The sequence below is a fragment of the Podarcis filfolensis genome (genome assembly GCF_964270895.1).
Source record: "Podarcis filfolensis genome assembly, chromosome: 7".
Classification (NCBI taxonomy): domain Eukaryota; kingdom Metazoa; phylum Chordata; class Lepidosauria; order Squamata; family Lacertidae; genus Podarcis; species Podarcis filfolensis.
The window spans coordinates 35240177-35260905 of record NC_139603.1 but is presented as its reverse complement, the minus strand read 5'-3'; the positions used below and the strand labels follow the sequence as shown (position 1 = coordinate 35260905).

Genomic DNA, 20729 nt, shown 5'->3' with positions numbered 1-20729 from the left:
AAGAAGGTTTTGTCAGGGATGGGGAACCAGTAGCCCTTCAGAGGCTATTAGACTGCACTCCCGTTACCCTGGCCATTGGCTATCGTGGCTGGAACAACAACTGGAAGTGCCCCCCTCCCTGGTAAAAGTTTCCAGTGTCTGGGACTGGTCACGACTTCCAAGTTCAAATTCTTAACTAGGGTCAGGAAATAATTCCCAGGTTTACTTACAGTTTGTTCTGATTGCCTGCACAGGCTGCTTCACAACTTTGTCTGCTGGCAGTTTTTGTGTGTAGGGAGATTTGGATAAGCTTTTTAGAACTCCCCCCCCTCCAAAAACTACCCACAGGTAAACCATGTTGACCACTTTGGCATAGTAAGGATTTGGTGTGGCTTGCTATCATCTAAGAGGCAGACTCTGCTTCATCATTGTGTAGTAATCTAGTAATAATGGAATGAATTTAAGAAGGTGCAGTGGAGTGGAAATAAATACTGAAATGGGGAGAAAAGCATGGGAAGCAATAATCAATGAATCTAATAAGGTTCAATGGGAGAATGCAACGGAAATTAATAGAATAGGGTTGGTTTTTTTAGCTTTTCTCTTCCCCTCTGCCCCTGACCCATCCGGCCCCCAGAAGGTTGGCCAGCATGAATCTGTGCTGGTAAAGATTCCTCATTCCTGAAGTAGTGGGTCTGCAGAGAGAGACCGTAGCCTGTCTGCTCAGCCCTACTGCCTTCACCTCCTTGGAGGGAAAACATCCTTTCAAAGGGGCTGTTGATTTCCTGCCCACATGGCCACTTCCTTCTAGTTCAGCTTTCCCCCTTGCCTGATGATTATAGGGTTGCCATATTTTGAAGAGCAAAAAAGAGGACACATTTGTCGACTTCTGCTTTTCACTATGGATTGCTATGATGACTCTCATTTTACATATCCATGAGAAAGAGGACATGTCCTGGGGAAAAGGGACATATGGCAACCCTACATATGAAGTCGCCAGTGTATCAACTGGGTTGACTTGTTTCTGTCCTTTAGTGACAGAGGGGACTCCTCTCATAGACGTAACATTGCCAAACGGAGATCTCAACATAATGGCCTTTTGAAAGTCTTGTGTGGTTGGATCCAAGCCAAATTAAAAACTAGTATTTCCAGAGGGATGCTTGTGACATTACATTGCAGCAAAAGGAAGGATTCTTGTGACACTTTTAAGGCTAACAAATGTATTGTGATGTACAGTGATAATCAGATACGCCTGTTGAAGTGGACTCTAGTCCATGAAGGCTCAGCCCACAATACAGATTTCCTCAACCTGGAATCTTCTAGATGTTTTGGAATACAACTCCCATTTTCCCCAACATTCTGACTTGCTGGTTGAGGCTGATGCGAGTTGGAGAAAGCTGCTATAATAAAGTTAGCCTTTAAGGTGTCACAGGACTCCTGCTTGTTAAAAACTAAAGCAGATCTTCTGGTACAAACAAGTATCTAAAGTATTATTTGTGGTAGGAAATACAGTCTCCCGAGCAATCCACTAACCATTTAAAGTCCCATTTCTTAACCACTGTTCATTAATCCCACCGTGAAGCCTGGTCCCCCCCGCCCCATTCCTTCTCATTAGTACTCTGCACTTGTGATAAAGAAAGTGCAGCATATAGGGTTTTCTGTAATGTTCAACTTGGGGTCCCCTTCCACCAGAACGCCTTGACTCAACTACGGAATCTTTTGGCCATGATCCAGAAGCCAGTTTGATGGAAGGGCTTCAGCTCAAGTGCTTCAGTCAAACTGGGTCAATCTGTCAATCAATGGATTAAGCTGTCAAAGTTCTCCCGGTACACCAAGCTTCTTCAGGTAGGAGTGAGTGTGGACTGCATTGCATTCCAACTCTACAATATCTCTTTCCTCTTAAGGGACTGTTTGAAGGGGAAAAAGAGAGAGAATTGAAATCCTAAAATAGTGCCAAAATGTCATGTTGCAGAAAGGAGGTTTCTACAGTCTGAAATTTATTTAGTCTTGTTCAAGAAAATGCTTCCACTGATGACTTAAGAAGCACTTGAGTGCCACTTCAATGGATCTAGTTGTGTGTATTTGTGATGGGATGGCTTCCTGATTCTGTCTTATAGGGAGGGAGGAACATTTTGGAACAACAGATATGTTTCTGCTCCTGTGCTACAGCATAGACCTAAAGACAGAGAGTATGGTGCAAGACAGCAGCTGTAAATAGCATTCTGTTCTGGATAAGTGCCCAAATGCCTGGTAAGCTAGTCACTAAGTGCAAAACATCTCTGTTACTATAAATTTAATAATTCCTTACAACATAGTCATATTCTTGTACAAACTTCCAGCTAGGCACAGACAACCTTTTCCTACATGGATATATATGATATATACAGATAGACATGTTGTAAGTGTGTGAGCATGCACACATACACATACATGGGTGTAGACTGCCTTCCCTTTCTCACATCACAGAGAGAACTATATTAAGAAACTATATTATTATTGGTATTATTAGTATTATTATTATTATATATTAAATAATCCAGATTATAAAGGTAAAGGTAAAGGGACCCCTGACCATTAGGTCCAGTCATGACCGACACTGGGGTTGTGGCACTCATCTCACTTTATTGGCCGAGGGAGCCTGCATACAGCTTCCGGGTCATGTGGCCAGCATGACTAAGCCACTTCTGGCAAACCAGAGCAGCACATGGAAACACCATTTACCTTCCCGACGGAGCGGTACCTATTTATCCACTTGCACTTTGACATGCTTTTGAACTGCTAGGATGGCAGGAGCAGGGACCGAGCAACAGGAGCTCACCCCATCACGGAGATTCGGACTAACACAAAGCTAGACTGTTTGGGAGACAATGCACATTTGCTTTATAGCATTGCGTAAGGAAGTGGATACAAGATATGAGCCTCCTTGCTCATATATTTTTTAATGCAGACAATCTTTCATTTTTATTTAAATTTACAAACAAGCCATGTGAAACAGTATAATTTAACACGAGTCTTTGTGGGGGTTGTTGGCGGAAGCGCTCACTTTCCGGATAGTTCAGTGGTGAGAGAAACTAATGATCCCAATTCTATCGCCTCAGTTCCTGCCATAAAAAAACCTCCCCCAATTATATTTTTATTTCAGGATTGGTGCCTGAAGTTTTGTTGTTCAGGCCTGTGCTATTAGGAGAGCAGAGAGATAGGGTTTGGGGGGGTATTTTTAACTAGGTTTGTCCAAAGTACATCATAGTTCTCTTTCCATTGCACTGTGCTGTCATAGAGTGAATGCGGAAACTCCTAAACAACTTTATTTTGCTCCCAGCCAGTACCTGTCTGCTTGCCTGCCTTCTTACTTGCAATCCAAGCAGGGGATGGACCTACCTGTTAGCTTCCTCCTCTTTTGTCTCTGCCTGTCAGTGGCTCCCCTTACCTTCTGCTCTGCTGGTCCTCACGGACATCAGCCACCAATAAATAGTTCTTCCCTTTATAATGAACAAAGATAGGCATGGGGTAGCAATCTGGGAAATGTTCTTCACTTCCCAGAAGTTCCTTTGACTTTTCCACAATTGTTCTTCCACACAGTGAGCACAAACCAGTGGAAATGTCTCTTGCATGTGACCCACAGGAGTTGTTCAGGCTCACATTGTCTTGTGGGGTTCCTGTTAATTTCAAGGGAGGGAGGTTGTGCAGTACCTGTTCCTCTGGGCTTCAGCTCACTGTCCAACTTCATTTGAGGCTCAAGAAGATGTATGGAGGGAGGTTTGTTTTATTTTGATTTGGATGGGGTTCTGCTCCAAATCCCCAGCCTAGCATGTAGAATAGTCAGGTTTACTCTCAACTGAGAAATGATTTTGCATTCCTCTTTCCCAGACAGGATGTGACTGAATTGAGTAAACTTGCAATTGTAATTTTTTTTTGGGGGGGGGGGGCTTGAAGATGGTGTAACTGCCATATCCAAAGCCTTACTAGGCTGTCACTCTTTGGGTAGAAATGAGGTCAGAGGTGCACAAGTAAATGGAACATTTGGAAGGTAGAATGATTAAAAAGCACGAGTTTGCTGGGGCAACTGCAGAGAGTTGCATTGAAGAACTCACAAATAGTAGGAGTGCCCAGCAGTTGTCCAAACATTGTACACTGAAGGACTGAGGCTCAGGGTATTACTAATTTGACCTATGGATGGGTTTCCCTTATCTACGAAATACCATCATCTCTGCTTTTCATTGTCAATGATTAGATTGCATAATAAAATGAATGGCTAACCAGGTCTGTATCTAATTCTTCATTCCACTGGGATTTAAGATATTTTTGGATTAGGCATATTCATTGGAGTTGCAGAGTTTGGCCTGTGGCTTCACAGTATGGTGAGATAAGTTTCTTAAGATCCTCCATATTAGAAATACTGTTGTGCAGGAAAGGTGGGTCTTTTCCATCTCTCTTTCTAATGGAGATAAGTCATCTATGGGTGCCTTTACACTTGGAAAACTTTATTTGCAATCTGATGCACACTTACCTGCATGTATGCCCCACTGAAATTCTGTGGGACTTAGACATACAGTGCAATGCTAAATATCATCTATGGTCGAGCATAGATTGTACTGATATCCTACCTATAACAAAAAGAGCTCTGGTGAGGGAAGAAAAGCCAGATACTGGGGGTTTTTTGGCTTGATTTTTGTTTACAATAATGTTTATCAGCACAGATTTGGCAGAGCCGTATATTGTTGGACATATATATTTGAAAAACTGCATCCACAAAAATGCATCCTTTAATTCATGTCCTGAAGTTGTCGAGAATGTTCTGTGTCAGTAGTGTTCAGTTGCAGCGGGGCTGACAGTGGCACTTTAGCCTTGGGACCATGTTACAGAAAGAAAAGGATAAAAATAGGGCCTCTGACACATGGTTCCCATGCTGCCAGCCAGGAACAGTATTCCAGAGCATGCGTGGAAAATATGCACATGTGCATGTGTGTGCGCACACATTTTTTCCTAATAATTTGGAATGCTAATTCCCCCCCTTCCTGTTTTTACGGTTAACATGCATATCTGTTTCTTTACCTGCCTGTGTCCAGCTGACAGGAAGCAGAGAGAAGCAGCTCCGTTTCCTTGGTTCAAATTTTGATCTACAGCAACTCTGTAAAATACAACTTCAAATATTTAGCAAGACACAAACAGTTTTGTGTAGATGGCCCTTCCAGAGCAAAAGTTGACTCCATTCTGTCTACTTTTAAAAAGCTGGTACAGCTACATCTGTCACATAGCTAATGGAAATAGGTGCATGATCTAAAATTAGGCAAGCGCTGAATATGTCCTTTCAAAATGTTAATCCTTGCATCATGTTTTATTGCCGTGGATGGCACAGTGAGGCTTGGGTGACATAATGTAAACAGCAAATAATGCAATTCAGTTGATGGAATTGAAAAGGAAATGACAGCTTTGGGACAGCAACACCTGCGTTTTTGTATTGGGGGCTAGACCCTACGTTTTGACCCAGGCTGTCCCCTGCACAGTGCGTGTTAGAAGGGGAAATATGGTTTGTGTTTGCAGTAAGAACTGTCCATCACAAAGAGATGCAAAATTTTGTTGTGTGTGCGTGTGTGCAGTTTTATTCAACTTGTTTATTTTCCTCTTGTCTGGACCTGACATAAGTGGGTGACTAAGTACACGATACATTTGTCAGCAAACATCTGGCTTGAATAATCACCCTGAGGAATTGCAATATCTGTTTTCAAATTCAAAACAAGCAGAATGAGAAGGAGCGTGGCAACAAACGTCTGAGAAAAATGCGTCCATAAATTGCTGCAGTTTTCTTAGGCGAGAACTTAACAGTTTAACTGCTCAGTATTCTGCACTGCAGCGCAAAGGCAGCAGGAATCCAGAAACAGCTACTTGACTATTCCACAGGACTTCATCACTGGTGCAAAATGCCTTTGCTTCTGTGGTGGAAGCCAGCATTGTGCCGGACATCTGCAGCCATTGGCAACACTGAATTGTTATTGGCAGGAAAAGTCCCATGTAGGACTCGAGAAGGACCAAAGCCTCTTGCATTATCAGTCATGGTGCCCTAAGGACCCTGGAAAAGACTCCATTCCTTCATGCTGTCATTACATTGTGCTGGTGAAAATATGTTAGGAACTGACTGCCGTGGCAGAACCAAACAGATCAGCCCCACTTGCCTTACCTGAAATTCTGATCAAGTAATTTGTACCATAAGTGTGAAAATCAGGGGCAGTATCTGCCTGCTTGTCTTTGGTGGGAGACACATATCAGTTTGGGAATTGATCGCTGCCATAGGGCAAAGTGGGTTTTCAGTTCCCTGCTGCTTTTTGTGATGTAAGTAGGCCAACTATCAATAGTAGGTGATGTAATTGTGATGTAATGGTGTTGTCTCAATTACTCTGGATTCCACCACAAGCTGCAAAGTGAAGTGAAGCAAGGTGATGGTGAGACCTCCAAGTTGTGCCTCAGAGTGTAAAGCTATTTTTAAAAACCTGCATGTGGATCAGTGCTATAAATCTTTATCAGAAAATGTAACTTTGCATCCTAGAACTGCTGATCACAACTCCTCCAGGCAGCAAATCAGAAGCAAGGTGTTAATGTGCAGTAATAGTTTAGGTCCTGCTACAAGCTTTTGAGTTGAGTTAGCATATATAGACCAAGACACCTGTCTAGAGCGAGACTTTGGTGAAATCTCAGGATTCCTTTTATCCTCTAAGTGTAATGCTTGGCTGGATGCCCTGTTCTATGAGGTTTGCAGAAGTTAATTAAACCAATATTGCTTTCCCGTTAAGGACAGAACACGCACACCCTATCCTGACCCCCTAAACTACCCTGCTGCCCTTAGGAGTAGGGGAGAGCACTGCTGCTAGTGTTGGAGTAAACGTCAGTTGACAGGCTGGTTGGCTTCTGCAGGTGGAATGGGTGAGGTGCCATCTTGTCCTTTGCCTCAGGCTGCAAAGTGTCTTGGGCTGGGCCTGCTTCCCAACAGTTCCTCCTGTAGTTGACAAAATAGGTGCCGCTGTGCTAATGAATCCCGACCCTGCCTAGATGAGCAAAAATTCTTCATTACACACTAGTATAACTAGTCCCGTCCCTTCCCTTTCCATATTTTATTCTTTTAGCCATCAGTGGTAACTTTTCCTGAGAACCTTTTAACTAACAGAAACAGACATTGCCATGCCATGTTTTGGTCACAGGGGAGAGCTGAACCAGTGAGCAGCTTTTCAGTCTCCTTCCATATCCATCGGGTGTACTACGTAAACACATTTGGCTTGCATTACTTCTGAGGTAGGGCTGAAGGCGCCTAATGTAGTGTTTCATAAAAAGGAGCCAATGATCCAATGTCCCGTCCCCCCGCCCCATCCTATCAGTCCCATGACTTTCAGCACAAAAAATACCAGCAAATCAGTCGGGAGGCTTTTATTTGGTGATCCTTTCTCAATATCTGCAATCTCCATGCAGTAATGTCTTTTATTTTCTTTTTTAATACGCCACCAGTGACAAAATACTTCTTGAAAACACTTCAGTGTTTTGAGGCTGGGTCTCACACAGGTTTCAGAAGGTCCACCTAGTTCTTTCTAAAGAACGTACATTCAAAGTCCAGAAAGGGAGAAGCTAATACGATGCACCCTTGTCTGTGCTGCTAGACTTGCTTGCATGCTTCAGACACAGAATTGTAGTAGTGGTTTGCTTTTCAGCATCCCTCCTTTGTGCACCAGCTATTCTGTCCTGGCTAGCAAGGACAGTCTGGTGGACTCTGTGCCAGCAGCAGGGCTTCTGAGACCCTTTCCTCTAGAGCAGTCTCAGTGCTTCCCAGCAAGGCACTCCCAGATGCTACTTCTGCCCCACATACCAAGCTGTATTCCCACTGAAGGCTTGTTTAAAGGAGTTTAGCAGATTAAAACAAAAACCATCACTCCTTAACTTTCATTTAGCTTTAACTGCACATTTTGTGTCCCCCCCCTCTTTTTTGCTAGCTAAGGCATTTCACAAACGTACACGGAAGGAATGCCAATTGTGCCAGATATAATGGGCCTTGCGTGCGGCAGAAGGGCTCCCTTTGGCAGAGTTTTAGTGGTGTGCACATCAGAAGCTCTGCCTGGTGTGCAGCTTGCCAAGAGGTAGCCAGACACTAGCGCAGATTGAACTACTTAACTTGAGGTTTCCCCCCCTTCCCTGCCTCTTCCAATCCGCTGATTTGATTTGTTATATTTCAGCATCTTGTATGTCACCACTACAGAAACTACAGTCTGAACTCCTCCTCCCCTCTCTTTCTCTGATGAATCAGGTGTGCCAGAGCAGCAGGAGATGAGCTAAAAATGCTTCTCTTGACATCACTCTGTATATGCTGCGTGCTTGTAGAATATGTATCTTAGGCTTCAGCCTAGGCACGCTATAAAATATCATTCTACAAATATGCTCACTTATTGTAAAGGAGGCCTCAGTACCAGGGGCTGGAAAGAACCTAGTTGCTCAGGCTCCTTAAATTGTGATGCCCACACAACCTCCTCAGCTATTTGGATTCTCTCTCTCTCCCTTGCCCCCATTTCTGTGTGAGTACCTAGAGATCTGAGGGTGTCTTCTCCACGCCAGCACACGATATTGACAGCAAAGGTGAGGAAACTTAATCCTCCTGGTTTTCACTCTCCTGCTACCTATTTGCTTTTCCAGAGAAACTGAGACTCTCGTCGTTGCTGTTTTCTGTCGAAAATTGTTCCATGAAATGTATGAATCTGTGCTGCTCAACGTCTGTCTGAAGTGCCTTAGGTCATCTACAATAATGATACATTCTCGGAGTGTACCTTTTTATTGTCCCTTTATTATGTTACCACAAAAAAAGGAGTATGTGGGGGGGGAGGGGGGGAGAGCTTAACACTTAGCACCTGTCACAAGTTTTCTCCTTAAATTAGACTCCCTTGCATATAAAAATTTAATAGATTCCTTGCAGTTTATGTGTACGGTGCTTATGCAGAGTTCTTTCTGTTCTCCTGCCAGCTACACGGTTACTTAGAAAGTGAACCGCTCACGCTACAGCTGTTCATCGGGACTGCAGACGACCGCCTGCTGAGACCCCATGCCTTCTACCAAGTTCACCGGATCACTGGGAAGACCGTCTCCACAACCAGCCACGAAACGATACTTTCCAACACCAAAGTTTTGGAAATACCGCTTCTTCCCGAAAACAACATGAGAGCAATGTAAGGCACACATCCTCCCAACACTTTTGGTGCTGTGCGTTTTCCTCCTCTGCTTTTTGTCTTCTCCTTTCCCCCCTCCCCCCTTTTTTAAACTGAGTGCCAACTGTATGTAACTTACCCGCCCCTAGTACAGAATCCTGTATAATATCTTTCTCATTTGGAAAACCCCCCTAGCTTTTGTATGTGTGCTTTGCTCAGCAGCATTTTAATGCCTCAGTTAAAATTCACAAATATTTATTTAGGACAACTGATTGGTTGAAACTCTAGATAGAAAGCAACAATGTGCTTCTTTGCCATTTAAAATCTGAATATCAGTTACAGTGCCTCAAATATTTCCAGCCTCGGCTCCCGCTTTTAAGTTCCTAACACACCACCACCTTATTCCTGCAGGCTATTCTGCAATAAAGGACCTATTTGAATCTTTCCTACGAAGAAGAAAATAGGAGTGTGTTTGTGTATGTATGTATTTAGGAAAAAATTAGTCCAGGTCCTTTCTGAGGTTGCAGCTAAATGAGGCAAAAGGTTGGGTAAGATTTTTTTCAACTTCTTAATTTTAATTTTCAAAACAAAGGGAGCCACAGGAGGCTGAAAACTAGAGCAAAGAATGGTTGTACATAGGAGAGAAACGTGGACGAGCTCATTCACGGTTCTTGAAACAATCTGCAAACTGAAATGCAGCTGCCCATCAAAATTCACACTTTTCTGAATTTTGCACTGTGGTTGTCCAACCAAAAATAGGTACGAAATGCATTGCTTAGGGGAAGATGTAAGTAACCAACCATACCAACAGATTGTGGGGGAAGAAAAATTGCTGAATATGAAATATATATATAGCCAGTTCCCCACCTCCAATAGGGATGGACAAACTTGTCAATTTCATTTTCTCATTTCTTTTCAGTCTTAAATGCAGTTTGTCATATTTCTGGATTAGTTCGAAGTGTTTTTTAAGTCCTTATTTAAATCTGTCATCATTGTAGTGTACATCTGCCCAAATTATTCTTATGTAGTGTTACCTAATATATACATGTTGCTAACAATTTTACCTACCACAATGTACTTTTGCATGTTGTTTTCGTGAATGCTTGCATTTTTATGCACACTTTGCCTCCACAGGAAAAAAAAAAGGTAGTTAGCAGAGGAAATGATTTTGAGCGGGGAAAATGATAGGGGGGCAAATAATTGTGCCTCCTGCCAGTCCTTCATTGAAGATTGTAGCCTTTGCAGCTGTTTTTGGTAGTTTAAAAAAGTTGCAGAAAACATGCACACAACTTCATGGCATGTATGATTTCAACCTGAAGCATTTGAACCAGGGATAGCCAATGTAGTGCCTTCCAGATATTTGGATCTACAACTCCTGCAAGCTGTAGCCAGCATGGTCAGTGGTCAGGGATGATGACCTTAGTAGATAACAACAACACTTTGTATTGCTTTTGTTGTAAAGAACTATTGTTCTCTCCCCCCAAACTGTCAGGCTTAGAGCAGCTGGCCAAAGTCGGGTTTGTATCCGGTATCATGTCATCCTAGGTTAATTTACACTTGCTTAATTTATGCCAGGTTCTCATGTAAAAGATTGAGCCCTAATTCACTGTGGCTGCAATCCTGTGTGTGCTTACCTGGGCATGTTGGATACAATGGGACTTAGTTCTTTCTTAATATACATGGGATTGCACTTTGACAGTTTGAAGCAAAAGGCCGACTTGTATGTGCAAAGCCAAGCCTTTCCTTTGGAGAGTCACACACAAGATAATATGGGATTTGTCTTCTTTTTGAGCAATCCAACTAAGTGAACATGGAGATAAAGAACTCTCTCTCTTTCTCTCTTTCTCTCTCCCTCACTGTGCTCCTGCAAGATATCAGACCCTATAATTACAATGATGATTTGATTACCCAGATCTCAGTTAACCTGAAACGCTTAGGTCTTGCTATATCAATCTACGTAATCTAGCCATGTGTCAGTTTAATTATGTGTAAATACCACAGCTGTTTACTTGAATGCCGAGACTAATCAAATGTTTTTGGTGTCTGCCAAGCCATTTAGATCAATGAGGCAATGCTACACATATATTTATTGTAAGATCTTACTCAGAAATTAGATTTATTCCACCAAGACCTGAAAAAGAGAGGCTTTAACTGTGAAGCACCATGATTGGAGAGTTTAATTTGCTGGGGTTTGCCTTTATTAACCTGCCCCCCCCAATATTATATTACATTTAAAAAGAGGGTTTCATGGATATATATATATGGCAGGAAAAACCTCAATCCTATGTGGGACACTCAATAGCTGAGTAGAATTAGCAAAAAAATAAATAAATTGGTGTTTCCCCTGCTGTTTGCCTTTTGGAAGCATACAGTAAAAGTTTATTACAATATATCAGTGATATAGGATTGTTCTAATGGACTTTAGAATGGTAGTGTTTTAGGTCCCGTCCCAGTCATTTTTGGGCTTTGTAAGGGTTTTATCAATACTGTGCTGAATCCAGTAAAAGAGGGCCAATGCCAGCTTCCTTGCATGGTCTTGAGCTGTGTAACGTCTCTGGTTTGCTTGCAACACAGGAACAACATTGGGGATTATGATGTCTGGCCCTGTGTCTAATTGGACATACTTGCCTGCCACCACAGCAGCTCATCTCATAGAATTCCACCCACCCACCCACCGAAAACCAAGACAGAGACAGCTCTGACCATTTTTGATATTTTATAGCAGGAGAGTTGTGCCAAATTCTAGTTGAAAATGTATGTGGAAACTGGCTTTCTTCCACTGAAGTCGGTGGCATGCAATCAATTTATACAAATGGAGCATATGGCCAGCCCTCTTCCCAGTTTACTGAAGTAAATTTACTCCTTTCTTGTCTTTGGCAAGCACGTAGCGTATTAGTCTTCCCCATAACTCATGTCATAATGACAAACATAATGGCAGTTTGTTTATGCAGATTGCGTGCTCCTTTTCTTGGTGCTGAAACTAAACAAAAGGGAGCAAGTTTTACCTGTTGAATTTTTGTGTGTCATGTAATATTAGTAGTAGTAGGAGGAGGAGGAGGAGGAGTAAGGGCTGGTTGAGATATAAAGCCAAACCATTGGTTTGCATAATGAGAGCAAGCCTTCAGGAAGCCTTGGGGCCCACACACTCCTTCTTCATCTTCTGGAGTCAGATACGTTGCTCCTTCTTTCCTAGTCTGAGGCAAGCCATAGTTTGTTGCTTCATCCAAACCTTCAAAACCAGGGCTGGAAGCCAAGTTCAAACTATGGTTGTCTATCTTGGATTGGAAGACAAACACCCCCAAACCAGGAAAGAACTTCTTGTATATGCGAGGTGGAAATGTGCAACGTGGAGCATCTAGAAGACTAATTTTCATGGCATCTAATCATATTCTGTCTGAATCAGCCCAAAGCCCCAGAGATTGAAAGATAATAAAAGAGGTGAAGTTGCTCTAATTTTACAAACTTATTTTATATCCTCCATTATAATAAAGATTGGTTGAGTGGATCTCTGAGCCAGAGTCTATAAATTTTCATGACAGTATTATATCCATAGTTATAATAAATTTTAATCAAACATTCCACTCAAGGTTTTTGTGTGTGTGTGTTTTTGACATTTATAAGGCTTGCTTAGTCTGTGAGCTGAGAACCTCACACTTAATATGGGCTTAACACAGGGATCAGGGTGAAGAAAAGCTATTCCTGTTATTGTACTTTGCATTTAAATCCCAATTCTGCAAATCATGTTTACAGTGAGGAAGAAAAATACTAACATACTCAGTGTAAAGCAAATGTCTAACTCAGGGACCCAAGTTTCAGCATTAAATCCCATTCATTTCCCTTGGTATGTTTTACTGAAGATGATACTCCAGAGTAAATGATGTTGGAGATTTTTCATCCCCTCCCCCACCCCCAAGATTTCATTTCTTTAAGGTTTTCTTCAAAGCAAGATTGCTGTTAGATGACTCTTCAAAAATGTAGTACATTTACCTGTCAAGGGGTCCATTAGTACCATGTGATGTGAGTGTTGTCAGCTCTCCATTCTGATATTCCTGCTCTGCCCACCTTTCTCTTCTCCTTTTTTTCATTCTTGCCATTTTCCTTCTAGGAAAATCCCTTGGAATTACGACTTCTGTTCTTAGATTCCATGGATTTTGAAATTATATCCAGTTGGGAGCTAGTGCTTCCTCGGAGCCAGGGATGGGGCAGTCAGGCACTCTGGAGAACCCCTGTAGAGGCAGGAGGGTGATGGTGGGTGGGAAGAGCAAGTGGAGGGCTGTGGCAAGTGGGGAAGGGGCTAATCAATTGCTGTGACCACCACCTGAGGCAATTAACTCAGTTTAACTAATGCAGCGGTCACCAACTTTTTAAAACTCATGTCTGAGAGAGTGCTGTGGGTGCCAGTCACAACATGGCTGCCATGGGGGCATGGCATAACACAAAGTTAGAGTGCTGTCATGGTGAAGCTTTTCCCATAATTGTATCTCCATACTAGAAAAGGCTTAAACTGTTGAATTGCTGCCTGCCATACAGCTGCTAAAGGCTCAGTAACCCTGTTTTCCCCTAGTGCCAATCCTAAACTAGAACCTAGGCTGCCATCCCATACTCACTTACCTAGGAGAAAGCCCCATTAAATACAAAGAGACTTACTTCTAAGTAGACATGTATGCCACTGTACTTTAAGTTAAGTATATAGTGAATTCTTAAGGGGTGCCTGAACACAGCAGAAGTCATGACTGAGCCTCTTTGCAAAGTTTCCACATTTTGCATTTGCCATTTTTGGGAGAAGCAATGGCTGTTTATAGTGGTACGATACTGCTTTAAAGCTGTAGTGCAGATGGGGCCTTAGAAAGGGAACCGCACATTTTGCTGCATAACTTTCTACCTAGAGGCTTCATTTTTCAAAATGAGAGCTCAGAGTCTGGGGTTCCTACCTAATGGACAGCTTTTTGACTCGCTTGCTGGTACATATCTGTTTAGTGGTTTGGGAGCCTTTCCATGAAAAGGCTCCATCAGCTGCTGATTTAAACATCTTTATAATCAATAGGAGTTTCCTATTTTCACCTGAGAAATGTTGGTAGGGATAGAATAGGACATTCCTATTTTCACTGGAGAAATGTTGGAGAGGATGTAACATTTCTTTTTCAAAATGGCACCTGGTTTAAACTTTATCCATAAATCTTAATCCTGAAGCTGTTTATCTTTTCTTTTCTTCCCCAATTGCTCAAAATTCCCCTACCCTTAAATAATTTTCAACATAACGGTCCTCCATGGGTGTCAGAGCAAGGAGCTACAGCATTAAGAGAACCATTCAGTAATAAATATTCGTGGAATGAAGTTTCAAAAACATCTCAGGATTCTTAACTGCAGTGCTAGGGACAGTATATTCCTGTTTGTCAGAGAAATGCCAGGAAGATTAATGATGTGGGTCCAACCCTGTTAACATCGATCATAGGGTTTTTGTTAGTCCCAGGAGCTGGAGCCAAAAACCCCAGATTTTCACTGAGTTACTTCCAGAAGGTGAATGGAAGTGGGAAAAGAGCCCCATGATCCTTTCTGTGATATCCAAATATCCCATAAAAGGGAAGGGATATCAGGTAGCAGTTGCCTAGCAACTCTGTAAGCCTCATGCTGCCATGTGGCGAATTAGCAAGCAGTGCTAAAATAAGAGTGGGGCCAATGGGCAACTCATGTTAGCTCCTTTCCAGAGGCGGCACTCTTGATAGTTTGGATAACTGATTTCTGGATTGATCCAAGGGTGGATTAAGCTATTGGGTAAGGACTTCCCGAGGAATTTTAATTCTGTGAATGGGAGCTATGTGGTACTTTTTCCTCAGTGAGACTATAATTCCCCTCCCACCCCTCAAAAAAATATAAAAAATGTTGTTCTGGAAGCTTATGAAGGCTGGTTTAAAAGTTTGTTTTTTATTTGTTTATATTTGGACAGCATTGACTGTGCTGGAATACTGAAACTCAGAAATTCAGATATAGAACTGAGGAAAGGAGAAACTGACATTGGAAGGAAGAATACACGGGTTCGACTGGTCTTTCGCGTTCATATCCCACAACCTAATGGGAGAACCCTTTCTCTACAAGTGGCATCCAACCCAATTGAGTGCTGTGAGTATAATCTCTCTCTCTCTCTCTCTCTCTCTCTCTCTCTCTCTCTCTCTCTCTGTGTGTGTGTGTGTGTGTGTGTTCATGTGTATGCTCAGCATCAATGTGTTCTGCTTTGTCTGTTCCATCCTTAAAATTCAGCCAGGACAAAGCATATTTCAGCCATTGCATCACTGAAACCAAAATTAAAATTATTTCCAGCAGAAATTGGCATATCTTGATTTAAGTAGGCTTGCTAGAAGGATTATGGTTTGAATATCAGGACAAAATCCTTCAGACCTCTGTGTATGTGTTTGCGCGTTCACAGTATTTGATTTATGATAACGGTGCTTATTTCTCAATCTCATCAGCTCAAAGATCTGCTCAGGAGCTGCCTTTGGTAGAGAAGCAAAGTGCTGATAGCTATCACGTGATGGGTGGAAAGAAAATGATACTGAATGGACACAACTTTCTTCAAGACTCCAAAGTCATATTTGTGGAGAAAGCTCCAGGTATTTAAAACACTGGTCCTACAGATGAGTGCAGATCTGTGTTTGTGTGTTGCTGGTTGTATGTCATGACAAGTTAAAGTTACATGGGCCCCTATCCATTATTTTTTTAAATGCAGACAGTTTTAGAGGTATGGAACCTGCAACCCACTGGACGTGGCCTGATGCCTGGCTCCTATCAGCTGCAGCCAAGCAACCAGTGCTCAGGGATAATAGTTCTTAGTCCAACACCTCTAGGGTCACAGGTATCACACTACTGTTTTAGAGGCTTCCATAAGCGACACTAATAACCTGAACCTAAACAAATTTGGAAGTAAACCCCACTGACTTCAATGCGAAAGCCTAAAAATGCTATCCTTTCTTAAATGCATTTAAAAAAACCTAGTGAAAGAAGCAGACATGTGTTTGCCACTAATACGCACACATCAGGAAACCTTGGCCAATCTCTCCCAACAGGATGTGTACCTATACAGAGCATGCTTTTGGAGATTCATCTTCTCTGCTTCCATAATTTACATATCAGGGAAAGCACTCTATGTTTGCATCTAAATGAACACTTGAATCCAAAGGGGCACTGGAAGAAGGAGTTGTGCTACCTTGTCCCTTGCAACTGGCTCATGGAAGGATTTGGAAATCCTTCTCTTCCATTATGGACCACCCTATTAATGAGGAGAGGCATTTTTTAGGGGAACTGATGAGGAAGGAGGAGATAGATTCGCCAGCATCTGCCCAGCCCCTTGTTCACTGTGTGAATTCCAAAGTCTTAGATGTGTGAGTCTGTTGGAAACAAAAAAACAACTGCGTCCTCTAGGACTTTAAAGACCGCAACTGCATCCACACAGCAGTTTATTCCATTTCCCCCAACATTTCCCTTACTGTTAATTTCCGTGTATTAAATTTCAGCTTTCACACAATGTAGAAACTACTTCCGGAACTTTAGTGAAAGAAAGCTCAAGCTTCATGCTTGTCTCTGCATCGTTTGAAAAAAAAAATTCCTATAAGCAAATAATGCAGGAGTGAGCACTTTGTTTAAAAACTGAAATGAATTAAAACTTAAACAATGGATATTTGGTGCTTCTGTGGGAGGTGGGGGGGATTGGGGAGGGAAGAAAGTTGCAATTTTTGACATCAGGTTTGTATCCATTTATTCTCTTGTGTAGAGATTGACCTGCTTGTCCTATATAAACAAATCATTGTTTCATGTAATGGCATATGTGGTATTGCAGGGTGTATAGAGAAATAAGCCCCTGCCTATTCTGATTAGATCCTGTAATACTCTTCTTACCAGTGCAGTTAGGAAGTAGGGTTTGCACTATGGTTACCTGCAGAAGCTAGTGATGTATGAAGGAGAAATTCAGATACCACTTGTTGATCTCCCGTGCTATATCTGCTTTGGCCCTTAGCCTATATTGTTAAAACATTATAATAACCTTCTACTGATGAAACCTTTCTCAATGATGGGCACCAGTGCAAATGATGTAATTGCACATAATGTTTATAACAATTGCTGGACAGAGCTCTACAATCTGTAAAGGAGCTTCTGATGGTGTGTGGCTGATTTTATTATGTCCTAGTCAGAGGGAGTGTTCTAGTTTCTTTCACAGATGATTTATTTCAATTCCCATTTTTTAAAATGAGGATTTGGGGTTTCTTGCCTGCTGCCTGCTGATCATTTATGTTTCTCATTTCATCCCCCCCCCTTCATTATTTTAATAATTAGTTGGCAAGGCACACTACTGACAGCAAGCAAGCATTGAAAAACATTTCTCGTGGCGCACTGGGGAATTACATTCTCATTGTTGTAGTAAATGTAAGGGGTGTGCGAAGCTTTGTAAATTTAAGTAGGTGCTCATCTAGGAAGACCAGCGCTGATCAAAACATGTCTGACAGCCGTGCGAAGACCAGGAACGAAATAAAACATATTACCATTGAAGAAGCCCACTTTTGTTGTCTGTCCTTTTATAACCTGAACTTCCTCTTCCTCTTCTGAGGTGTTGTAGAGTCCACTCTATATTAAGCTGCAAATGGCTGAGGGGATGAGGGAACATCTTTCTGGATCTGCCATTTTATTTCAAACCACTGGTGGGACTGGGGGTTAAGTAAATATAATTCAGAGTAAACCCAAGATCACAAGTGAGGCTAGAATAGATAGGGAGCTGAGCGCTGAAGGCAGGGTCAGTGAAGGCGAGAGCAAAGGAGGAGTAGCTTTCCTTTTTAAATGCCTTCTTGTTTTAGAAAAGGTTTCCGTGGTGCTGGCACAAACGAGACATTCCACAGCTGCTTGCTGAAACCCCCTGAACTTTAAGCTGTCTCCTGAAATTCTCCCGCACTTAACTTCTCCCAGCCGTTCAAACGGAGGCTTTGATGGTCATGGCCGTTTAACCCTCGACATTCACCGAGTTCCAGAGAGATTGCCGTTTCACTCTGCAATCTTCTGACTGTCCCTAACAGCACAATGTGCTTTTGCTGAGTAAGGCAGTCTCTGGCAACTGTCGCATCCAACTGCAGTACAGTTACCGAGATGCAAACTGACCGGGTCAGTCAAATGCCCTCTCATAGACTCCCTTGCTGTCTTCCACGTGATCAATGCTGGGAGAAGTGAATAAAATACATAAAGTGGGTGCCTTCAAACTAGGAATCCAGCGGAGTGGGTTGCATGGAGAAGAGCAGAAAGGGAGAGCTTTAGGTGTGACCTAAAGAATTGGCCATTAAATTCTGGATTCTGTGATTTCTTTGCCATCATGCCTCTGGGAGAATGTACTCAACATGTCTTTGAGCTTCTGCAATACATATATTTAACTTGGCCAGAATAGTTAGTGTTAACTTTTGAAACACTGACATCTTTTGGAAGATTTGTCCTACGAAGAACTGCATTATTGCTATTGAAACTCTCTCTCCACTGAATGCTGTGAAAGAGATCTCCCGTAATAAAATAGTGAGATAAATTGTGTCCTCACTAAAAGAGGGCACATGTTGCGGTGAGACCTGGAGACTGACCTCCTGGTTGTGGGTGGGTTAATTGGATAGCCACAACACCTGATTGGTAGGTCCCTCATTGCTGGGTTTAATCTGGCCAATGGGGTGCAGTCTAAACGGATCAAGGGACCTATATATACCTATTCACGTGACTCAGAGCTTCCTCTTATGGGTCCTGCATTGGAACACCCGCCCACCTCTCCCTACTTTTAGGGCATTTTTGCGATTGACCTTGCTATGCCGTCGTGTGTCATCTGTCGTTGGGACATGGGCACGGCAGGAATTTTCCCCACTTGGCTGATTGGCCATTGCCATTTGGGTTTTGCCTGCCACGTAGCAAATCATCACAACTTGTAAGGTTGCAGATAGGCACTGGCTCAGGTGATAGGGATGGGAGAATGGTCTCGCCATCCCTATGTGAAGGGTATTCTGTTAAAGGAATCCAGGGACTCAACTTGGTTTGGTCAACCCCTGAGAGGGGCTTGTGCCTGTGCCTGAGTCCAGGGGAGCATCTGGGGTGTGAACAGAGTCTGTTCCTGGGCTTTTCACCTACCGCAGGTGTTCATCCTTGGCTGACCTATGCTGGTGCCCTGGGTCAGCGCTGCCTGCAAGGGTGGAGGGAGATGGTCGAACCACTCACTTTTCTGTAATTAATAAAGTTGTGGCCTAAATTCTGCCAAAAACCAAAACTAAAATTTGAGTCAAATGTGTGTTTATTTAGGGGGAAGGTCTCTGGGTCTGAACACGCAAATTGAAAAACAGTACAAAACTACACTTTCTGTGCAATCAGAAGTTGGTGGCAGTCAAAGTAAGTACTGAACTATTAGGACATTTTGAATTCAAGATTAAAGCTTTAAAATGGAGCTGGCATCCTTTCTTTTTTAAAAAAAATGAAAACCTGTGACTGGGTGTTTTGGATAGACTTTAATGTTGATTTTCATTGTGGAAAAAATATAGCTGGATGCGCAAAACAGTAAACTGTTGACAAAACAATAAACATTGGAAGCAGACCAGGAGAAAAGAATCCAGGCAGTTTTAAGAGAACACACTACAATAAAAACATGTGATCTGAAGTCCATGTAAGGGGGAACTGGGCCTTCCCATTCTGACCAGGAGCATAAGAACTTGCTATCAGGCAATGTAGTGGCTGGCTATAATGTTACTAGTATTGCAATTGTATGCATTTCTACACAAGATTGGGTTTCAGTAGGACTTACTCTCTGGTAAGTGTGTATAGGATTGCCGTCTAAAGGAAGTATTAGAATTTAATGCATGCCTTTTAACATTGTAAATGGTTGACAACTCTATGCGTAGTGAGCAATTTCTTCTTTTACCAGTGTATCTGATGGCATGGCTAATGGCAATGCAATATTATATTGTTGCATGCCACCCCTATCTACAAGCCGCGTATGGTGCCAGGGGGTTCCAGGTTTCCTCGGAACGAAGGGCAGTAGAGATTGTGGTGTCTTTATGATATATGGTTTATTTACACACATACACAACTTGAGCCTACAATGGAGGGCCTCAGAGCATTCACACTCCAAGAGGGTCTTGCTTCTTCCATAGCCACAGCCTTGATTCCAGCAGAAATCAGACAATGGCTCTGTCTCTCAGCTGCCCAGCCTGCAGCCAGCTTCTTGATCACATAACTCAAGCTCACACTCCCAACTCTGGCCTTTGTCTTTCTAACTATGAGCAAGTTGGGGAAGAGGACAGGCTCATTTGCTATCTGGCACAGAACCACTACCTTTGTTACCTTAATGGCTCATATTTAGAGGGCCATTATCTCACCAGGAAGCTAGCAGGGCTATTCCAGGAACTGAATCTGTGCCGGATTCAGGAATGAGAAGCGGGCTCTGGCATACAACCTACCTCTCTCGAACTCATAACACTATATCATAGAACATATCTATATATTTATATATCTGTATATTATTTTGACATTCTGCACCGAGTTACCAAAATTGTGATCCATCCCTAGGGATAAACTCAAAGGCTATAATAA

At 42.5% G+C, this 20729-nt stretch overlaps 1 protein-coding gene across 4 annotated transcripts in view; it reads left to right on the top strand.

Annotated features, from left to right (window-relative positions):
- The window catches only part of NFATC1 (nuclear factor of activated T cells 1), a 131696-nt gene that overhangs the window by 55093 nt on the left and 55874 nt on the right, over positions 1–20729 (top strand). For all 4 annotated transcript variants that reach the window (XM_083624183.1, XM_083624181.1, XM_083624182.1 and 1 more), the window contains exons 4-6: positions 8965–9167; positions 15091–15263; positions 15611–15751. In XM_083624183.1, coding sequence (XP_083480309.1) covers positions 8965–9167; positions 15091–15263; positions 15611–15751 — 517 coding nt within the window. The remainder of the gene's footprint in view (positions 1–8964; positions 9168–15090; positions 15264–15610; positions 15752–20729) is intronic.